Source organism: Manacus candei, unplaced genomic scaffold (assembly GCF_025592945.1).
Source record: "Manacus candei isolate 608988 ecotype Guabito, Panama unplaced genomic scaffold, ASM2559294v1 h1tg000046l, whole genome shotgun sequence".
NCBI classification, from domain to species: Eukaryota; Metazoa; Chordata; class Aves; order Passeriformes; family Pipridae; genus Manacus; species Manacus candei.
The window spans coordinates 7,317,196-7,340,023 of record NW_026138094.1 but is presented as its reverse complement, the minus strand read 5'-3'; the positions used below and the strand labels follow the sequence as shown (position 1 = coordinate 7,340,023).

General features: G+C 37.0%; 1 protein-coding gene across 6 annotated transcripts in view; it reads right to left on the bottom strand.

The window, feature by feature from the left end:
* The window catches only part of ADAMTSL3 (ADAMTS like 3), a 180,295-nt gene that overhangs the window by 86,224 nt on the left and 71,243 nt on the right, over positions 1 to 22,828 (bottom strand). For all 6 annotated transcript variants that reach the window (XM_051796581.1, XM_051796584.1, XM_051796585.1 and 3 more), the window contains exons 4-5: positions 8,090 to 8,217; positions 6,059 to 6,104 (exon numbers count right to left, since the gene is read on the bottom strand). In XM_051796581.1, coding sequence (XP_051652541.1) covers positions 6,059 to 6,104; positions 8,090 to 8,217 — 174 coding nt within the window. The remainder of the gene's footprint in view (positions 1 to 6,058; positions 6,105 to 8,089; positions 8,218 to 22,828) is intronic.

Sequence of the window (22,828 nt, the reverse complement as noted above, 5' to 3'; positions counted from 1 at the left end):
CCAAAAGAAACATTTTTTTTAAAGAAAGGAATACTTTGCACTTGCAGTAGAGTTATCTGATGAATTACACAGAAGCTATTCAGACAGGTTTTGTTCAAGAACTGGTCTGTTATGAAAAATATGCCACATTGCAAAGTTTTACTGTGTAAATTAAAACAATTTATGTTGCTTAACCCATGGTTTGCAGTGCAAGTACAGAATATGACATATATTCCAGTAACAACAACATAACCAATATGAGAGGATAATTCAAAATGCTAATTTTTATGACACTATGTAGTACAGATAAAGTCTGGTTCTGTAGCACGAATTAGCTTCTAAAGAAATCTATATATTTTAAGTGACTATAATGAGATGTCTCATATTTAATATTTCTCTTTTCAACAGCTTTTCTCACTAAAGGAATTCTGAAGGCTTTATACTCGTTCATGAGTGCATATGTCAGAGTAATGAAAGAGGTATTAATGCTACTTATAAATAAAGAAATAAAATTTGTCTAATTAATTGTTCATTATTGCTTGGAAAAGGGACAAGAGCATTAGGAGGAGACATCAGAACTTTCAGCACTTAATCTTTTAGTCTAATTACAAAATACCTTCACCTCATGGAAGCAGTAAGGTTTATTTTGTTGAAATAAAAATACAATTCAAATTGGAAACTACTGATTATATACTTCCTGTTCTAATGAGACAGTTCCGTACCTTTTCCCCCACAGCACCTACACAGCTAAAAGACCAAATATGAGAACTGTTTGAAATAAAACGTTCCAAAATATTTTTTCTACATAAAGCATTGCACCCAAACAATGATGTTAATATTAAACTATGGTGACAGGAATGAAGATGAATACTGATTGATTTGAAAATAACTTTGGTAAAGTACTGGCAAAGGAGTTGGAGTGTCAAACAATTCCTCACTACAGACTTCATTTGAAAGTATGTCCAGTGTCAAAGAGTCCATATGCCAGACTGAAAGGATATTCTTCCAAGAATTCCAACTGCACATATATTCCAACTGCACATTTGATTTTAACAAAGTTTTGTTTTCATTGGATTGAAGACTGAAAGATTGTGATGTGTCAGCTGAACTCATGGAACTTATTACTAAGTATTAGTTAACAACACTGATCCCAAACTCAGCTTCAACCTTATCAGTGAACTGAACCTTCCCTGAAAAAAAAGTAAGTGTATTATACAGGACTGAGATTAAAACATACAGGAGAAAGGTTTGGATTTCAGTCCAGTGGCCTGTGCTCAGTTTGGGGGTTTTTTTTCACCATAGCAAAGATTAACCTAGAATGGTCTCTGACTTGGTTGCAGTCTATATAAAATACCTTCCAAAAGTCAGTATTCTATCTTCTGACTAACAAGTGGAGGTTTTGCAGCTGAGCACTGAACAATTCACTGAGCTTTTCCAGCAACGCTTTTCACTCACCTTACAGTGAGAATAACTTGGAATGATACTAATAAATCTATTATTTTTAATCTGGGATAATGCAAGTTTGAGCCATAGTTTCTGGAACTATACAATGATGGAATAAGACAGAGAAATTACAGTTACTGTAATTCTTTGAGTGTTTTACCTCAGCAAAATCCCACATGTGAGAGCTTCTAAAAACATCAAGCAGATACTGTGAGAAGCCACACATATTTACTGTGGTGTCACTCCCAAGAAATTCACCAAGTTTGCACTGGTGTAAATGAGAGCAGAACTGGGCTCTGACTCATCTGTCACCTCTCATTTTCCACAATAGCAAGTCTAAAAAGCAGAGAGGAGTTCAGAGTTCATATGGATACCACATGGTTCCCTTCCACCAATGCAAATAGAAAAGCAGTTAAGGATAAAAAATAATAAGTGGACATTAGATTCAAGTAGTAGCAATATGTAGGAGCAGAATTATTCAGCCATGCACAGCTACATTTTCATCACAAAGAATTAAAGAGTGATCTGTTAAAGGGGCAGAGTGATGGCCTTCAGCTGAGCTTTGACAGGTTGTTGTTACAATCCATTATCACTGGGTGTTGATGCAATGCCAAGACACAAACACCACAATGTCAGGATGTCAAACCATGGTTACTGTATGTTTCTCATTGATTCAACACAATGCAGCTCCTTCCTTCCACTCACTTCCTGGCTGCTTGAGAGCAAGTGAATTCTCATCTCCCTATTCTCTTTTGGCATCTTCAAAGAACCCAAAGTGATTATGGCAGCTCGATTCACATGCCAGCTCCACCTGCTTTATGTTCGAGCTCTATTCAAAAGCAGGAGCATAAAAAGAGCATCACAGAGGGATATCAAAGGCCTGAAATTATTATCATTTGCATTATATCAGAATTTGGATGGAACCCAAGTTCAGATCCCAGCCTTCCTGGGAACAGTAAATATTTGTATAAAGAAAGGATTTTAAACAGAAAGACGACTAAGCACAGAAAGGAATGTAATCAAGACAAAAAGAGGACTTGCAAACATCAGTTTAATTCCATTAGAGTGGGTCAGAAAAGTGAGAGGGTGTTTAAAAAATAGAAAGGAAAAGGTGGAGGAAAGATGTGAGAGGTAGGCAAGGGCGAAACATGTTCAGGAAGTGGGCAAGGTCATACAACCAGACAATGATACATGGGCCCCAACCCTCATCCTGTTTGTGTGTCTTTTTGTTCTTAATCTATTTCAGACATCAAGTCATTCCACCATTCCCCCTTTCCTCTAAATATTCCACATCTTTTCTTATTTGTTAAATATTTTTGCTACTCAATTCAGGATTTTTTCAGATTTCTTCATTTCAGCAATAGCTTTTGTTTTACACTCAATCCAGTGAACCATTGCCAGGCCATTCTCAGGTTCATACACTACTACATAAGGAGCTGAAGACATATCTGTGAGTTCTAAGACACGGAAATGTTGGCAAAAATAATCGCATCCAGACCTTGCAGTGGAATGATGTGTATTTATGACATGACTTATGAACACATTAGACAGACAGATCCGAAAATGATGCTTCAGACATGACTACCATGCAGATTAAAAACACACATATATATATATTCCCATTCATTTTGTGATAGATGATTAAAAACTACTGCATTCAAGGACTGGCTTCTTACGAAATGTATCTGAGTTTTGGCAGTGAGCACTCTCAGCCTTCGAAAACAAAGCTAACCTGGGAAATATGTATCTTTGTAGGCAATGTTCATGTACAAAATATGAAGGTTGCATCAGACCCTGTGACTCTTGCCAACAATTACTCCACTGAAAAAAAGCACAATAGACAAGGCAAGAAAATTCCCAGTAAAAATGATGACACCAAAGAAAGTCTAGCCCTTTGTCTAGTTTTATTCTTTGAATCTCATTTTGTTGAAACCCAGCCAAAACTGATGAAGTCATTGTTTTGTTTTCTTTTTGAAATTAGCTTCAGTTTCTATGTTTTTCCTACACAATTTTCAGGTCACTTCTAAGTAAAATCAAGATACCTGAGCTAGAAACCACCCCTGCCAAGGGAGCCATACGGTGCATCAGCATTATAAATATAAAATAAATAAATGAACAGATTAGAAACTATGTAACTCCAGGTGAAATATATAGTCTAAAGCAGACACAGTTCAGCCAAGTTTTTCTGAATGGAATAAGTTAACTGGTTAGGTGGATGCTGGGGCAATTATAGATGAATATGTTGAACAAGTGTGAGCATTATCTGCATATAACAAATGTTTATAATGGAATTAAACATGGGGATATCTTTTACAAAACAGTGGTTTTTCTTACTGTAGAGGAATCACTCTGGCAAATGTATAAGTGACTTTTTGGCACACAAGAATGTGAAATTTATGGGGAAATGGCCCAAATAACTTGTTCTATGAATAGGACCCTAAAGGATTAACTTAAACACTTCCACATAGTGCACATCATAGCATTAGAATGTAACACTACATACAAAAATTGAGATATAAAAAAGGGGTGCAAGAAAGGCTAAAAATCTCATTGAATAACATATAATGAATAGTTTATTTCTCCAAAGTTTCTGTAGGCTGAGAGCATACATGCAGTTTTAGGAAATCATGCATCTGGCACCTCAGTTATGATAGAAAGATAAGCAGGCTACATATATGCCTTAATCTCAGCAATTATTTTGTTGCTAAGACCTTGAATTAATTTTTTGATTGAAATATCACTAATATTATTCTGGAACCATGCTTGAGTTCAATGAACTTACTACTATTCTATTACAAATCCAGATGAAACCAATTTTCTGGTAAAATGATTCTTGTTCTTTTCATTAGAATGACACACATATTAAGCTGTGCTTCATTTGTACTCCCCAATATAGATGTTAGTGGTGTAATGTATCATGTAGCAAAATTACATTTGCAGACAGCTTTACACCGTGTATTTATACTGAATGTCTCATGTGGTTACCAGTAATACCTACTAATATGGAAAGAAGCTAGTATAAACTCTTAATTTTCAAACTAAAATTTTACTCCTAAAGTGAGAAGCGCTCATTAGGAATAATGCTTTGGGGAAAATTATATAATTTGAAACTAAACTGGCCTAGTAGTCACAGGTTTACATTAGGTGTAAGGCCCTGTTTCAAGGTTAAGTCAGATCTAAGACCGGGTTTGAATTCAGTGACGCCAACCTCAAAGATCAACTCTATTAACAGTGGAAATCTCATTAAATATACCTTTTTTTGGCAGTTCTTCATTATCTGACCCGTAATCTAGGAAAAACCATTCCTGAGAGACTCTGACTGTATCTGAACTGAAATGGAAACCTGATCCCTTTCAGACATGCCCCAAAAGCAGAACTGTAAAAGGCAGTTTCCTGTCTGGAAATTAACATTTGAATCATCATAAATTCAAACAGATTCACATACAAGACGTCTGCCACTTATCACTTTAAAATAAGTCCTAAAGTTAAAAAACAGGCTCCAGTGACTTCAGATAAACTCCCTGGGAGTTCACAGAGGATATGGAAATCATCTTAATTTTCCCTATGCTGAAGCATAAAGGGCCTTCATTTCCATCAGTTTTACTGCACAAACCTTAAAATAAAGAGTGTCCACAAATGCATTAAAAGTATGTAATCTCTGCTTAAATATGCAGATTTGGGGCAGAAAATATGCCTAAATTGATGTCACCATCTTCCCTTTTCTGTACACTGGGTAGTTCTACAGTCCTTTTGCTGAAGGACCAAGGTGCACTCTGATGACCTGTTTGCATTATTGCAGGAAGCTGTGGTGCACAGGAGCCGGCAGGCAGAGGTACATTACTGCATACAGTGCCTACAACTAGATATTTAGTGAAGCAATGCAGCAAATAGATTTTACAGGGGCAGTCTGTCCACTGCTTACATCCTGACTGGCTGCAATTTAGCTCCTCACGCAGCTTTTAAAGATCGTGGTATTTTTTGCAGGTAGCATTTTTATTCATGAGCTCGAGCCACTGTGCACCCAGCTGCTGAGCCTTTTCTTCTGAAAGGGCAAGGAACAAGGTTTGCCTCTAGAATATGATTTCTGCATGCACTGGGTCTGATTCATTAATCACTTCCACTAGTTTCTGCCAGCAGAAACTGTGGCTCTGGTGTAAAAGTCATCCAATACTGAGGAGTGGAGTGTTAGAGGGAATATAAGGACTAATTATGCTATTTAAGATCTGAAAGGGATCTAGGCAATTAACCTCTTTGCTGACACAAAGAGTGCCACCATACCATTAATGATCACAAACGATCCAGAGCTCAGTTTAATGCTTCATCTAAAAGACAGCACCCCCAGGAAAAGCACTTGCTAGTTTAAGATGAGAACTGATTTGTTAATCCTCCAAAATGTGTAACTCTCCCAATAAGTGATATGAAACACCCTAAATCACAACTGGCATTGCAATTTCAAAAGAAAATGTCCATTTGGGAAGTCTGAGACCTCATGGTGTCATGCAGACTGAAATGTTTAAAAATTGTAATAATGATGGAAAGAAAATTATGCACCATAAGGTTTTAAATAAGAAGCAGCATTTCTTAAACTTTAACACATTGTTTGAATAAGTAAAATAGGATTAAAGGCCAGACTCACATTACTACTGCAGGTTTTGTATCGAATATTCCGACCTTCACAGTTCCTAAAAGACAGAGTAAAAATGGTTACACTGTATAATAGCCAAACAGAACCCTGTTTTACAACTAGTTATTCTCTTGAAAATTAGACTTTTATTGCTACTGCCCTACCATAATTTGAGCTCAAAATACAAAGTTTAAATACAAAAGGGGGTCTGGGGATTCAACAGGTTACACTGCTGTCTCTCTTCAGCAAAGAACGTGTGACTTTCCCTGTAAGCCCAATTTACTGCAAACCTTATGAAAAACACATTTATTTTGGGAAAAAGATTTCACAAGGCATCTCTAAGCTGATCTGTGCTGATTGCAGCAAAGTTATTTACAATAAATGGGGTGTAACATAGAAAGAAAAGGAAATCAGAATATCTAATTAATAATTTTAAATTAAATATAATTATCATGGACTGCATGCATTTCTAAGATGCCCAATGCTTGTGAATCCTGAAATCCAGGCAATTCAGATCCTCAGTCTGTTGTTAATAGCTGAAATAACAGGCACATAATAGAGTCATGGTTATTTATTATGGTCTCATAAATATAGGGGGGTTGGGTTTCACACTTTTTTTAGGGACACACTCTGCCAAACTTCTCAATAAGGAATGAGCACTTTGCACAGTGTAAGATATTCCTCATCTCAAGACTGGCAAAATCAAGCCCTTGAAAGAACTGGAAACATATTTCAAATGACTGGACAATAAATTATAATTAGTGATGTCTTTAAAATCAGGAATAGTGTTTTGGAATAATCCCTTCATACCAGAAAGACCTGCCTTACATTAAAGAATGTGAGAACGTATAGCTGGTAATTTTTCAGCTCTAGGACTAAATTTTCCACATCTTGCATGAAAAGCAATTACAAATATTAATTTTTTTTCTATAATATGTGAGAGGGATTAAAAAATAGTATTTGAAAAGGAAAAACCAATGGATGCCTCGAGCAAGAATTCAACCAGCTCAGCTGAAGGTACAACTCTTCAAACTCAAGATATTACAAGTCTCAAATTTCCTATCTTTTGCAAGACTGATTGTGACAGCATGCAAGTAAAAAACATTTATGATACATACAAATGTGAAAACTTTGTTTCACAATTGTGCATTTCCTGGAAATTGCTACAATCAAACACAGAAAAAAAACTTTTAAACTATATATTTGTCAAGGTATGGAAAACACATGTTTTTCACATGGGAACACATTAAAAATATTAATAAAACCACAGTGGAATTTATACTGCTAGAATTTATTGACCTCATTTCACAGTCCCTAACACACTGGTAGAATATTGAGGTTTCTTGCTGGAACTATTACTTTCTCAAAGATCTTTGTGCATTTTGCACTAAAAGAAACAGGCAGTGCTTTAATCAATCATCTTTAGCTCTGTATTTCATACAGTTTGCACTTAAATAGCACATCACATACTACAAGCCTTGAAGAAAATCTGAATTTCTGGTTGATGCTGCATTTAACCTAAAAAAATCTCAATGAAATAGAACTTTAAACATAATCAGCAGTTTTAAAAATGTTTAAGAATAATTCAAGCAAAACAAGCAATTATGGGTGCCAGCAGAGATGCCTCTAAGTTGGTTGGATCTCTTCCTGCCTGACTACAGGCCTACTGCATTACTCTTACTTTTAGCACTGTAGCAACAAGTCCTGCTTTCGTCCAGCTTTACTACTGAGGTAAATATGTATGCAAGTAACTCACCATTTGCTTTATTTACAGTGATGGGGACTCCTTTCTATGCTGACTGTACTAAATAAACCACTCCTGCTATTCCACAAACACATTTGGTAACATGTTTAAGTTCTATAACAGTTGAAGCCTAAGCTATTTATCTACTACAAACATATATTAAAACCAGTATTTTTTAAATACTTGATCTATCTGTACACAGCACTTGGTTTCAGAAAGAGAACTGACCAGCAGAGGATTGGGAAATCTGGCAGAGCTGCAGGAGAATAAATATATATACACATAAGCATGTGGCTTACCTGCCATTTAAACATCTCCTCAGGGAGTAGGAGGCTCCCCCTCCACAGGTCCGTGAGCAATCACTCCAGGCACCCCAGGCATCCCAGGCACCTTCCTTGTCTTCATCTGAGCGGGTAGTTCTGGAGTTCTGAAGAAAAACAAAAGGAAGATGGAAAGAAGAAAAAAAAAAATATTTGGCATTTGTTTTACTGCTTGGCATTAACAGTAGTAATTAAATTCCTTTGCTGCTTATTTACAGTATCTAAAATTTACTATTTTAATATATAATAATTGCATGGGGAAAAAGCAGAGTGTTTGAAGATACAGTGTTTTTGGTGAGTTGACTTCTGCCAAAGAGCTGCTGTGCCTGAACACACTGCCATTCCCAACCTCTGGATGTCCAACATGCTGTGTAGGAACCACACAACTGATCTCAAGCAGGTAGACCAGGCACCACATTCTGAGCAGGCTGCTGGACTTCCCAAAATCCTGACCAAACGAATTTCATATCCAGGACTGAAGTCTCTCTGTCTCCTCAGGTGTACCTGCTCTCAGCAGTAAGACAGAACCTAAGCCCCTCAAATCTTTTGTAAAGTGTATGCCCAGAATTACAATCAGGGAAGCAAAGCAAGAATAAAACCTCATTACAAAAAGTGCTGTTAAGTTGCAAGAGATCAGGGAAAAAGGTTTAGAGATTATGGGGCTACAGCAATTAAACACTGATTGATGCTTAAGCTCACTTACAGAGGCTTCAAAAGCATTCATACCAGGCACCATAGATACAAAAATAGATTTGTGACAAAGCCCAAAATTCTGCTTGACCCCATAAAAATGTCTTTTTTCATTTGCAATGTACACTGTTTAAGAAAACTGACATTTCTCAGAGGAAATTCTCAACACATCCTAGAACATGGTAGCTTCACACAATAGCTCAATATCAAAAAAGTAACATACATCAAATTATGTAATAATGTCCTGCCTTAACACAACACTTTTGGTTTCTGATTTTCTTCATGAACAAAATACAAAAAAAGGCAAGATTCAGGAGTTCCCCAAGATTTCTTTGATTACACTACAACTGTACAGCAGTTGTTCCAGTTACACCCTACATTCATTCCTCTGTCCCTGCAACCTTTAAAATTTCTCTTTCGAAAAAGTATGTGTAGATTTTATACCAAAATGTCAAGCACTGATTCTTTGAGAGGTGTCAAGCATATGATGGGCCTGTCATAAAGAAATTAAGATTTTCAGAATCCTATCTTACATCCATTTCTCTAACCACTGTGGGCAGAGTTTGCACATAAAGCTACCACTAACATAAAGTAATGGTTTTTGGCATCATTATCAAAGTCAAATTGTGGATAAAAGTGAGGCAGTGAGTCATTTGTCTCAGGTGACCGAGAACACTGACCAATATTTACTCTGCCCCAAAAGCATTGCAAATGAGAGAACATGAAGATCTAATCCAAGCTTTAATGAAATAACTATTTACAGCCAATTTTTTATTCTCATTGAAATCAGTGGTCAGTTTGTTGAAAAAAAGAAAAAAGTTGCTAGTTTGACAATAAGCATCTCCATTTGAACACTGAATTGCAGAAGCTGGTCTAAATGCTTCGGTGGCTCCTTAACTTTCTTACTCTCATAAGTTTACCAATTTTACAAACACTTACTGTAAAGCTTTAAAAGCGAACTTAGGCCAATCTACCATTCCAAAAATGATCAAGCCCAGCTCTGCCAAGATCTCTGAGGAATTTTCACACCGGTGCTGGGGTTACTTTATATCAGAAGCCAACTCTGAAATGTCTGACACTGAAAATGGAACAACTGCCTTCAATTTTGAACAAAAAGAGTTCAGCACTCCCCAACAAGTCACTCAGCACATGAAAATAAGTCAAGATGAGCAAGAACCACATGTTTCAAATTTATGGGTGCAAAATTAGTTTGTCTTCTGCAAGCCCAAGGCAAACAGTTGTGTTTTAATATGTTGAGAAATGATTAAACTTATTATATTAAAAAAGCAATACATGCCACTCTTTTTCAAAATAGCTAGTTTCTTTTGACAAAGCAGTGACAATGCCTAAAATAATCCTAACTTCATCATTGTATTAAAACCAGCCACATGATATTAACAGACAGAATGTCATCTAAAGCCTTAAACAAAGTCCAATTGTTCACTTCCCAAACTGCTTTGATAAAAGCCATTGTTCTGAACTGTATCTAATTAAAAAGCCGTAAATACTATGATGATCAAAGCAGAACTTTATGCCAACAAAGCCTTCTTCAGAATCATTGACTAATTCAGTGCCCACAGTGTTGATTTAAACTCCAGCTAGATCAAGCTATTTGTCCCATGGGAAAGAGTTAAAAGCAGCTTGCACTGGCTTAGTAATTTACTAGCAAAATAATACTGATTTACTAGCTGTCTGGTTTCATAAACTCTACATATTACATTTGTCTACACCATGGTACCAAATTGAGGTAAAATAAAAAAAAATATCATCAACACCATGATTTAAGCCAACAAAACTTTGGAACTCATTTAGAAATTAAGTTGAGAGCTAATTGCAACTGGACACAAAAGAGTATTATTGTACGTCAGGACTGCATTCACGGTTTGCTTCTTAACTTCAGTTTGTCATGGCTTTATTGTCTTCAGTCATAGTTCTGATATGGGTCAGCAGTGAAGCTTTGAACCATATCAGAATAGTGCTTTTCCTTTAGTGTTTTTATTTTGCAACAGAAGAAGTGCAACACGTGCATTTTGCATATTTGCTGTGAAAGCATCTACCAGTATAAACCAACATAAAGGTGTGTGTGGATGTGCACAGGCAGCCACCATGGAAAGATGAAGCCACAAGTGCTGTAGTGAACGCAGACAAAATAACTTAAACCAGCTAGAAACACAACCTAGATGGTTTGCTGCTCTTTTCGTAGAACTAGATGGGAAGAGGCAGCACACTTCCATTGGATCCAGCTCTGCTAGTGGGAGTTGTACCACATGCCAACACAGGGTTATATGCAAACATAGCAATAGCTAAAACCTATACAAGGTTTTCTGCAGAAATTAATCCAGTTTATATGATAAACGTAGATTCAAAATATTTCATCCTAATCTGTAATCCATTCTGAAAGCAAAAAAAGTTACAACACTACACAGGGACCTGGGCAAGGATCACTTGAATCAGGGGGTAGGGGAAAATAAACTCCAAGTTTTGAAGCACTTGGTGACACAGACAGAGCCTCAAAGACTGAGATGACAGCCTGCCAAGGTTTCCTCAAGTTCTGAGGCCCAGTAATGTGCAATCTGAGTCTCTGCTGACAACCCTGTACTGACAGAGACAGCCTTGTCCACAGAGAACTTTACTGAAGTGTGGCACTGGTAGATTTGGACAGAGGGGAAAGTGTTAGTGCCAGTTTGCCTTCTGTCCAGGGCTCTGTTTTGCTTCTGCCACATATGGGTACATACTGTAACACCACATTCTGCAAATTATTTATGTGAGTGTGTTTTCAGGCCGTACTTGCCTTGCAGTGTACTACTAAAAGTAACCAAGTATAGCAGAAGTGGGCACTGAGGTAAAATAAATGAAATCCAGATGTTACCAGGGCTGATCATTAATCGAAAACAAGGGGATTTTTACTGTCACTTGTAACAGCCAGTAAATAACAACAGCTACATTGACACACATTACAAAAATCAAACACAGTGCTGTTAAATGGAGAAAAAAAAATTATTTGGCCAAACTTTTGTTTGGCTGTTATGAAGGATGACATAATTGTCTTGAATTTGGTCATGCAGACTTCAAAGGAGAAGTGGTGCCAGAGAACTAAGGTCAGTTTATGCAGTTTTATTATTATTCAGACATCCATTACATAAGGCTTGGATATGTAAATGTTTAGCATTCAGTGTAACAAAGATTCAGCTTCTCAACAGACACGCTCAGATACCTTAAATGTTTGTTTTGCAGAGTTTTTAGCATACATTTTTGCTTTAAATACAAACATAAGGCAAGCACACAGCATGTGACACATGGTAATTATTGCAACAGTGTGTGTAATGAAAAAAACTTACAGATCCAACACAGAGATTTATCTGCAAGAGTCCCCAAGTGACAGTCCCCCTGCTCTGTACATATCACAACACCAGTCCTGCTCTGTGACACGCTCCTGAGCACTTCCCCAGAGCAGGGTGCCCAGTTCTGTCAGGTTCTAGAAGAGATTTAAAGCAACCTCTGGGCAGCAGATATACCAATGTGATGCAGATCATGCCTCGGGCTGGAGGGATATACAAAGTGCTCTGTTCAAAAAGGTTAGTGATGTGTATCACAAAATAAGACTTTGTCATTACAAATAAGGACTTGGATATGCAAGAATATTTACCAACACATCTGCTACTATGCCAGTGTCAGTGCACACTTACTCTCTGGGTAAGTGTGCTTTGCTTTTTCTCATGACTTCTTATCAAAGTGATTTATATTAATTCACAAAGGGATGCCAAACTCCAAAAGAGAATCCCCAAAAGGAGTTACATTGGCACAGCTATAGCATATTGCTATTTAACAACACATTGCTTTAACTAAATTTCTCCATACAGGATTTAGATTCTTAAGATTAAACTCATCCAAGGGAAAGAGCCTATTGAAGGGTATAAACACAACTTCAGTACTGCTAAAGGCCCAAATTAAGCAATGCTCAAAGTTCAGTACTGGCCCTTCTCCCAGGAGTAAATTTCATCCTTGATGGTATTTTTGAACAGAGGTGAAGCATTTCCTTTTTGTTGCTTCTTCCCACTCTCACAACCCATAAATACTATTAACACTATCCTGACTTTGGAGTCTTCCAAAACATAAGGTTATGTTGCTCTTCACTAATTTTCATGCACTGCACTGTGCCATTTGTTTCTCCTCATACCTACAACGACTCCAAAGAGAGGTAGCACAAGGAATTATGGCACTGAAGGGAAAACATCCTGCCTGAGTAGCTCTGTGATGCATTTCCCAGATTCTTCTTTCCAGACACTACACTTGGTGGAAGAGGTATCAAATTGCACTGTTGACTGTATCCATGAGCAGGGTGCGTAACTGCAAGAACAAGTATTTACCTGCAGATAATCACTGAATATGCTATTGAGCCTCAGAACTGTATCCTTCACTTTTAACTCTGGCTGTTATGTCTAGAGTTTTTTGACAAACTGTACTAGAAATCTCTTTCACTGCTAAGGTCACATACAAAAATGATTTACACCTCTATTTTGTACAATTTAAGTAAGGTGTAGAATGCAGGTTACAGGTTTAGGAAAAGCTATTTCAGTCATGGCAGCAACTAAATAGAAGAACAGTCAAAACATATTTCCGGACAAATAAGAATTAATGAGATTTTGCATTGCCTGGTTTTAGCTTAAAAACTTCTCCTTGTTTCATTACAAGAGATTTCAGGACATTTCCTGATATATTTCTACTATTGCTGAGTTCATAATGTATTACCTAATTGTGCACTGTATGTGTCATTCAGTTTAATAAATCTTTTACTTATCCGTAACAAAGTAAATTATATATTATTCTGTATGTTAAAAAGGACCTATCTGGAATTAAAAAATCCTGGAGAAAAAATAATGCACTGTTATTGATAAAAAACACCTGGGAGTAAACGCAACTATTTTAAGCAGATGTTTAGCAGTAATTAATTTTGAAATTACTAACATTATTTCAGCCACATTAACTGTTCCTTGCCACTGTGTAGGGGTGTTCACACACTACAAACTGGCTGCAAAATGCAACCTGTGCCCCATAACAACATTTCAGAAATCTAAGTTGGTAAATCTCAGTAATAAGGCAAATCACCAGAAAGAAATTAGTCAAAAGGCAAATGATGGACTTGTTCAGCTACAGAAAAAAATAGATATGGGGGCTCAGATGTATTCAGAGTGCTTGGTGTTGAATTCTGCAGCATATTTCCATTCTACAGAAGTTTTGAATAAATTCAAGTTTTGGAAAATGAAGCATGCCCAAGTGTCAAACACAGGAAATATTTACAGTGTAATTCATTTTCATACTAAACTAAAAGCAAATCTCGGCATGTTTTTAACTATTATACTGCATCCAGATTTTTCCATTGTCAGTGTGTTGCAAAATTTCATATTGACAACACAGGCCTGCACTGCAGGAGTCAGGACAGAGCTGGAGGTTTTGGCAGGTGGAGCTGGGATAGTTGAGGCTTCTGGCATCCAGGAGGGGATGAAATGTTGCTTGGCTGTTTGGCACCTATGAGCTAGTTGAGGCTTTTGGCACTGAAAAGAGTCTGTATCACCTCCTTCCTTCTTTGTGAGCAGTAACAGAGGAAACATGGAATCTGTGGGCATGGAGAAGGGAATCGTGGGTTCCCACCCTCCCTACTCCAAGCAGAAAGCAACTGCATTAGTAAACCTGACTCCTCCAGTTATTCTGCATCTAACAACAGCTGAGGACACCTATATCTTCCTGGTAAAAGGAATCAGCCTTGAAGTACTTAAAACATAATTGTTATTTTTCAATTTCTGAGTTAATTACATTATTCAGATGAGTTTACAAAAACTCCACACAAATTCTGTTTTACTCACTGCTGACAGGTTTTGAAGACTTACACCAGAGTTCCAGGGTATATTTTTATCCCATTGCTGACTTAGACAAGAGAAGCACTTGTTTCTGTCCTCTCCTCTGAACAACAGGAAACTGTTTTGTTTTCTTGGATGATTCTCCATAAATTAGTATTTTGCAGAAAGATGTCTAGCAAAGAGAGAAACCCTTTTTAAAACCCTGATAAGCATGTCCTGCAAATACTGATGCATTACATCATGGGCAGTGCACCCGAAAATCCAGACTTAGCTGCCCAGGTCTTCATTCATGCTTGCCCAACTAGAGCCATATGAGCCCTGTTTCTGCCTTATCTGCAGTGGCAAATACTATTCCACATTCTCCTGTATTAGAACATAGAGAAGATATTAGGTCCTGAGAATAGGGAGGAAGACTACTGATTAATTTTGCTGATATTCAGGCAGGCAGGCAGTCCAAGTCTTTAATGCTTTTAGGTCCAGCCATCCAGGACAGCTGACCAGGATCAAGAATATGAAAAACTTCTCCCTGAATTTCCAGTATTTCATTGTCTTCCAAGATTTAAAAGTATATGTGAATATGTAGATGGAAATACATAAATTTGAACTCTCAATACATATCCATTCCTCTGAATCTGCCACATCTGAAATGGAAACTCCACTGAGAAATGCTTAGCATCACTCCAATTCCCTCCATTTCTAAGTGGCCTGGAGAATTAAAACTTGAAGATTTGCATGTGTAGTTGGCAAACAGCTCAAAAGTCCCAGACCTTGCAAAACACAGAAGTTCTGAAAGGAAACATAACCAGGAAAGCAATATAAAGTGTAGCACACTGCCCACCTTCTCAGTAGCCAGCCTGAGGCAAACACTTGCCTGGGCTTGGAAGACAGATAAAGGCAGAATTTTAAAATAAGCAAAAAAGAAGGAATGGGATGCTTTAAAAAGTTTATTAGAAATATGATATTCCTTTTTAAAATATCATTGATTATATTAACATTCCCACAGAACAATTTAAAAGTTATAAACTACTATGTATGAAAATAATTAAAAAATTATAATCAATTAGAAAGTATTCTCCAGTATATGGTATTTAAATACTCAGTCCTTGCATTTGGTTGTGCAAAGAAAATTTGGCATAGACATAATGAGAACATTTTCACATTGAAAATGCAATAAGCAGTCAAACTACTTCTTTGCAGCTTTTAAGGTTATGCATTATGTCCATTTTACAGATGAGAATTTGACCTCAGGATAAAGAGGATGAAGTGCATTGTGAGAGTAGCACAGCTGAGAATTATATCTCAGTGCCCAAAGACAGATTTTCTTGCCTCTTATAGAGCTCTTCCACCTGTTTTTCAACTATAAACACTATCCTTTCTACTATGGGGATCCACAGCAGGTACAGAGTGTGAAGGGGAAGACAATGTTCAAGACATTTTGATATGTTAATTATCTCTGGGCCTACTTATAAATTTGCATTAACAACATTCCATATATTTCCAGGAGTCCATAAAAGTAGTAAGAATTCATGAAAGCTTTAGTGAATGCATATTCAAAATTTGCACCTGGACACACTGGATTTTTCCACCTTCACACGACACACCACATGTTCCTCATCCAGCACAAACGGTGTGATGGGTCAGCCAGAGTCCAATGTGCAGACTTCCTCAGGTGCATAATAGAAAAGGAGATTCCAATTTCTGGGAAATATATCTGGCGTTATTTTTTTGAATTAACTTATTAAATCTATTATTTGCAAACATCCAAATAAAGGTGCTTTTAAATGCTTTACCATGCAATTTTTAAAACTGGTTTCAAAAGTTGAAAACTGCATCACTTCAGTACATGCAGTGGAAAGAGAGGAGTAACACAGATGAAAGGATGAGCATTATGCCTGGGAAAGCAGCAGATTCCATCAGCTTTCAAAGATAATACAGTGGCACATTGGTGCCACTGTCAAATATACAAAACCTTTCCTGTTAAGGTAATTTTTCAGGGTTTTTTCCCATATTCTGATGCCATATGAAATTGTAATCATACTTCAGATATTATGCATTTTTTAATGCTTTTAAATCACGCTTCCCATGTAAAAAACCAATACGAACCAAAAAGAAACCCTAATAATTTCTCCTAAGAGTCAGGTACCTATCACAGACTCATCTCCTCTTGATAAAATACCTGTGCCACTTTAGAACTCCTCATATCCTTCTTGATGTGTTCATTTGATGGAGACCCCCTTGACAGTAATTGAGGGAGTCGTTCCAGGGTAAGGAGAGCTACAGCAGGAATGCTATCAATTGCTGAATCTCTAGATTAAAATTAACCAAAAAGGCAGCAAACTTACAGTTTACTATAGGAGAAAAGTGGCAGGGGGGAACACGGGGGGGACTTCTTGTTTCCCAGCCTAAAGGTAAGCTGTAAGAACATGTAGAACAGACCCTGACACAAAGCCAGGAGCTGTTACCACAATCACCATCAAACTTTGCTCCTGATGCTTTGTGGTTGTCCAGCTGGTACTTGTCCACATTACCCCTGCAAACCCTGAGGGATGAGAGAGGCTCCTCTGCTCACGACATGCACACACAATTGGAATACACTCTGACCATCCAACAGATCCACTTGTTCCCACAACCTCATTAATTACAGCATTGCACTGAACTTGTTAAAGGGTTGATTTTCCAAGAATCCCGTGTACAAAACCTACAGACAGATTATGGAAAAGTAAATAAAGAGGGAATATGGGCATTTAAAACTACATATATATTGCATACTGTTTTCCTCACAGTTTATAACATCATAAACAAGCTTTGTCCTGTCACAATGATACATTACATATTTAATTTAAAGCAATACTCTAAAAGCCATCATTTCAAAATACACCAGTCATTGACACACACGTACAGTACCTTCATACACATGCTTTTGAAAGAAAAGTCATCTTTTCGCTAATTGGTTACAACAATCTTTTTTCCTTTTTTAAGAAACTGTTTCAAGACTTTAAAGTGAAAAAATCCCACTGAAACCAATCCTTTTTCTCAGAAAAAAATTACTGTACCTCTAACATTTAAAAGAACCTTAATACATATATTTTGAAAATTTGTTTAAAATAATTTTCCTGACTTGAGACACTGTCTGCCAAGTTCCAGTTAGAAGCAAAATTTTATGGCTAACTGCCAAACCTATGAATAAAAGGAGTTTATAGGGGAAATACTGTCAGAAGAATAAACTGTGGCAAGAGCAGCCAGCATAGGAAAGTCTTTCTTGTGCATTTTGTCTATCCATAATCTGCAATATTCATAACCCTGGATATTAGGATATTGCACTCTTGCCTGCCTCAATTTTGTGCCAAGATTATTCCTAGTGCCAGACTGATGATTTGGTTATAGGTATTTATACCCTCTCACTGAGATGAGGCATTCAAACTCCTCATTTGTGAACAAGTGATTCGACTCGTGCCTCCTGACTCACCCTGCTATTTAATATTACATGTAGCACTTTTAATGGTAATATTTCTGTAAAAGTAATGCAAAGCAGATCACAGACCATAAGCAGATACAGCCTGGCAACAGAACAAATGTCAAAAGCAAAAATATTAAATCCACATTGTTAGCTGACAGCAAGTATGAGAATCCTAATTTTTATTTTTATAAATGTAGAACAACTACATTTATAAATTTTGAATTTCAAAGGAATTATTTCATGTTAATATATTTCTTACCCCTGATTTTTAATGTAGATATCACTTAGTGTAGAGCCATCTTAAATACATCAAAGGAGAAGACTTATTAAGCCTATAACTGAGAAGCAGTCTGACTGAAATTAATTCTGCCCAAAGAAACTCTAAAATTTGTCAGCCTGACTATACTGCCTCTTTATTGTGGCATAAATCAAATTTAACTAGATGAGTTTTCTTCTCAGAGAAAATAGTTTTTGCCTCCTTGACCACAAGCTGATCTGTGGGTGATGTTAAGCAATGGTACAACTGATCCAAAATCAAAATACAATTTTAGTGTTTCTTTTTCATTACTCAAGCTTAACTTAGAGACAAATTTAATATCTAAGTTTGCTCAGCTCCACTGGTTCCAGCTGATTTCCTGCCCTTGAAGAACAGTTTCATTCATTGTTTGGAAGGGGTCTCTTTACACAAGGGCAGCCTCACTTGGAGATGTTGGGAACGTTCCACAGGGGACACCTGCACTGGTGAAGTGTGTCCTCAAGCTGCTTTTGCTCTGCCATGCATGTAACTTTTGTTTGATCACTGGTTATTCATAGTCAAAAGATTGTACCAATTCTGTCATCTCAAGCTTCCTCCAGCTCTGTTCCCTCTCCAACAGCAAAACACACTCAAAGTCTTCAGGAAGTTTTTTTTTTTTAGATAATTTAAAAACAAAAAATTAAAATGTCCTGCCTATATCTCATCTTGCAGATGATCTCAATATGCAGAAGTTGCATGCCAAAACATCTTCTGAGGGCAGATTTTGGATATAACTTTTGTACAGGTTAAAAAAAGACAGAGTTGCTGAGAAAAAAAAAAAGCTTCATGTGCAGAGAACAGTTTCCCAGAAATGTATTTTATGTGGGATTAAAAATGTAATATTCTCTTGTCATTCCTTTCCACTTTGAGTCAAATAAAATATAATCCACTGAAACTCATTTGATATCTGGTGAATAGTTTTCCTTTTATTGATTTTCTAGCTTCCAGCCTGGGGAGAAAAAAAACCTGTCAAGGGAACAGTTACAATGGCAGCACAGGTCTAGATCCAACTCTCCAAGAAGCAACAGAAAAAGAAAAAGCCACTGACTTCAAAAAAAGGAAGATGAGGGCTTAATTACATATGTGGGGTAAGGACATATTTCTCCATTTGGAAAAATGTTAGCACAACTTGCTTTCTCTTCTGTGTCCAAGTTCCTGGTTTTTAATTCTCCAAAGAGAGAATTATCCAACTAATAGTATTCATGGGAGAAAAAGACAATTTCATCTATCTTGAGTTTGATTCTGATTTCATTCCAGATCTCTACTACTGTGTGTGTTTCCCTACAGTATCTTCAGCACTCGGCACAGGGTCACAGGCCTGGATATGGAATATTAGCATGACTCTTTCCATATCTGTTCAGTGCCAGTGTTTCCTATTATCAGTCCAGTATTTTATGGTTATTGTATTAGCTTCCCAGCAGTACTTTCTCAAGTTCTGTAGCCTGAAACCTCCATTAACAGATGCTAAATAAAATAGTTGTTTTTCACTTTTAGATCTTGTGAAAGCCCATAAAAATGAGTGGTCAGTTTGTCCAATTTTCTAAAGAAATTTTCCAAGATTTGAATGGGCAACATATAAAACCACTAAAAATACTCTTGGCAGCTCATTCATTTGGATTGTGTTCCTTCTGCCAAGCCAACTAATGAATAGCTTATTCCAAGATAGGACTTCCGCACGAATTTTTTGCAGTAAAGGTAAGAATATCTATTTATAAAATTCCCTGGTTGCCTGTATTTGAAGGATTTGGAGAAGGGAGGAGTTTTTAGGGTTTTTTGTGGTGTGTTTTGGTTTTTTGGGGTTTTTATTATTTTAAAAGGGATATTAGCATTTGGACTTAAGGAATTTTTCTGTAAATAAATTAACCAACAAAGCTCCTTCTTGTTTTTAATTCTTCCTTATACTCTAGTAAATGAAAGATAACCAAAATATCACTGTCAGGCACTTACTGAATAAAGCTTGATTTAAAAGCCATTGAAATTGATAGAAAGTATCTCACTCACTTTGTTGGGTTTTGTACAGGACCTATAAGACCCCCTCGAATTCCATGTCAGCTACAGCCAAACTACAGATGTGGATGTGATTTCTTACACATATGGGCAGATAAAGATCAAAGAAGAGGGAAAAAATCTCCTACATACTTCTCTCAACTTTATTTCTTTTACCAATCTCCCTTTATCAGTGTTCTGGCTATGGAGCAGGTATTTGCTCAGACTCCAGAGCTATGCTTCTTCAAAAACCCTCAAAAAAGATCCACTTAAGAACACCATCTTTTTTTCCCCACCACACATACATTTTAAATGTTTGTTGTTTTTTTTTTCAACATCTTTAATATAGCAAAGTTCCTTTTTTTGGCATGAAAGAAAGATATATTTTTTATGTCTTTTCCTGTATTCCATATACAAATTTATTTTGAAAGCCTGAAACTAATTCCTGATTGTTTACACACCTTTTTTTCCACTGAAATATGTAAAGCTATATTAATTAAGTGAAACTTTCCAGAGTTCTAGGGGATCAATGAGCTATGCAGTCCATCACACACAGCTAACAGATTTAAACTAGTTTACCCACTGTCAGATTCCAAACACTTTTCAGTTTTCCACATTTTATGGCATAACTTACTTCTCTTCTGAAAATAGATCCTCGAAGGAGGCTTTTTTTTTCCTTGAGAAAAGATCTTGCTCACCATTTATCAGCCTACTCAAAGAACACAGTATAATCAGTATATCATATTTATGTTGCTGAGCACAAAGGGAGATCACCCAAATTTTTTCCCCTTACTGATGCACTACATCTGTAACCATCTTCCATGTTTTTTCCATGCACATCATTCAACTCTGTTAAAAATTATCTCAGTAGCATCTCATGAGTTGAAAAATAAAGAACAAGCTTCTCAGCTTTTGTAGAGATGACAAATGGCTAGTGGTCCAAGTATAAATTTGGCCTGTGATCTCATTCTCCTTTTCCCTTTGTGTGCTCAAAGCCAGAGCAGCAGCCAGATAAGAATAACTGAACAATAAGGGACTACAGTGATAAGTAAATCCTGGGTTGGGAAGGCTTTTCAATCCTGATCAACAAATACATTTCAAAACAAGCTAGACAAATACCCATCACGAAAAGTTCACTTAGAGTTGATTCTGCCTTGGAGCCAAGGTACAGACCATGGTTTCTTCCAGAACCATTTTCTGTTTGATCTATACCAGACACCACAGGAGTAGAGAAGAAGAGCTATGATACAGCTACTCTAAAGAAGCAATCAAGATTCAGAAAGTAAAAATAAGGAAATGTCTACCTCTATTTTAATCCACACACCTTGGAATGTCTCATACTTTGTTTGGAGACAAGGTCCATCTCTCAGTTATCTGTTATTTCCAAGACACGTGTCCTGGTTTATGCCTGCAAGAGGGAAGTCTCTCCCAGAACACACTATTTCACAATATCTTTCCACATTAGGCATCATCCTTCAAAAATCATCTCTAACTACTGTTTTGCTCTACTCTTTTATCACAAATCAACTCTGTGTTTGCTATTTAATAGAAAAGCAGCTTGGATTACTCAAGACCATTCCATTGTCTTGTGGAGGCTGGCTATATATACCTACTCCCAGATGGTCTGTCTGGAGACAGATATATCACATACCCAAAAACTACTTCTCTTTGGGGGCTTTTAAGCTTGCTGAGGAACTGTTCCTGCCTGATTTAGATCATTAACTTAACTCTCAAATCCTCATTTGCACTATAAATACCACCTATTGCACAGATATTTTTTCATCCTCCTGGCCACCATGGATTGACAGTTTTCTTTAGAAACTCCTCCTAAAATACTAGGAAGCATCACTAACACAGACAACAGCTGCTACATCCACATTCATCTTCATTTTGCTTCACCTCAGTTCTCAGTATTTATAGGTGGCCACATCGAAGGCTGGGCTGTGTTCTGTGCTGCAAAGAGCTGCAAGAGTCTCAGGGGAAGCAAAAGGATTGAAGAGGGGTGACCATCTCCCACTCGCATATTTTCTAAATATGAACTGTTGTAGAGGCCAAATCCCCCCCTCTCTTTCTGACACCTCTTGGTACAGCAGGTCTCTGGCCTTTCTGAAGGCTGCATTAGAGGGTCTGACCTTTTGTTAGGCTTTATTTCTGTGTTGTACACAGTCACAGACCCATAGCACTACTGAGCCAAAGACATTTTCCTCAGCCTCAGCACTACTTCTCTGAATGTTCTGGGGCATCAGGTAAAGCAGGATTAGTCCCACTACTTTTATTTCATTTCATTCAAAGAGTTTATTGCTTCTGACAATTGGGTCTCCTGCCTTTTATACATCCATACAGCTAGAGGGACAGTTTAATACATCTATGCATTGTTGGTCTGGGTCTTATAGTTATACAATCAGAATTCACATTAGATGCCAATAAAGGGTTTT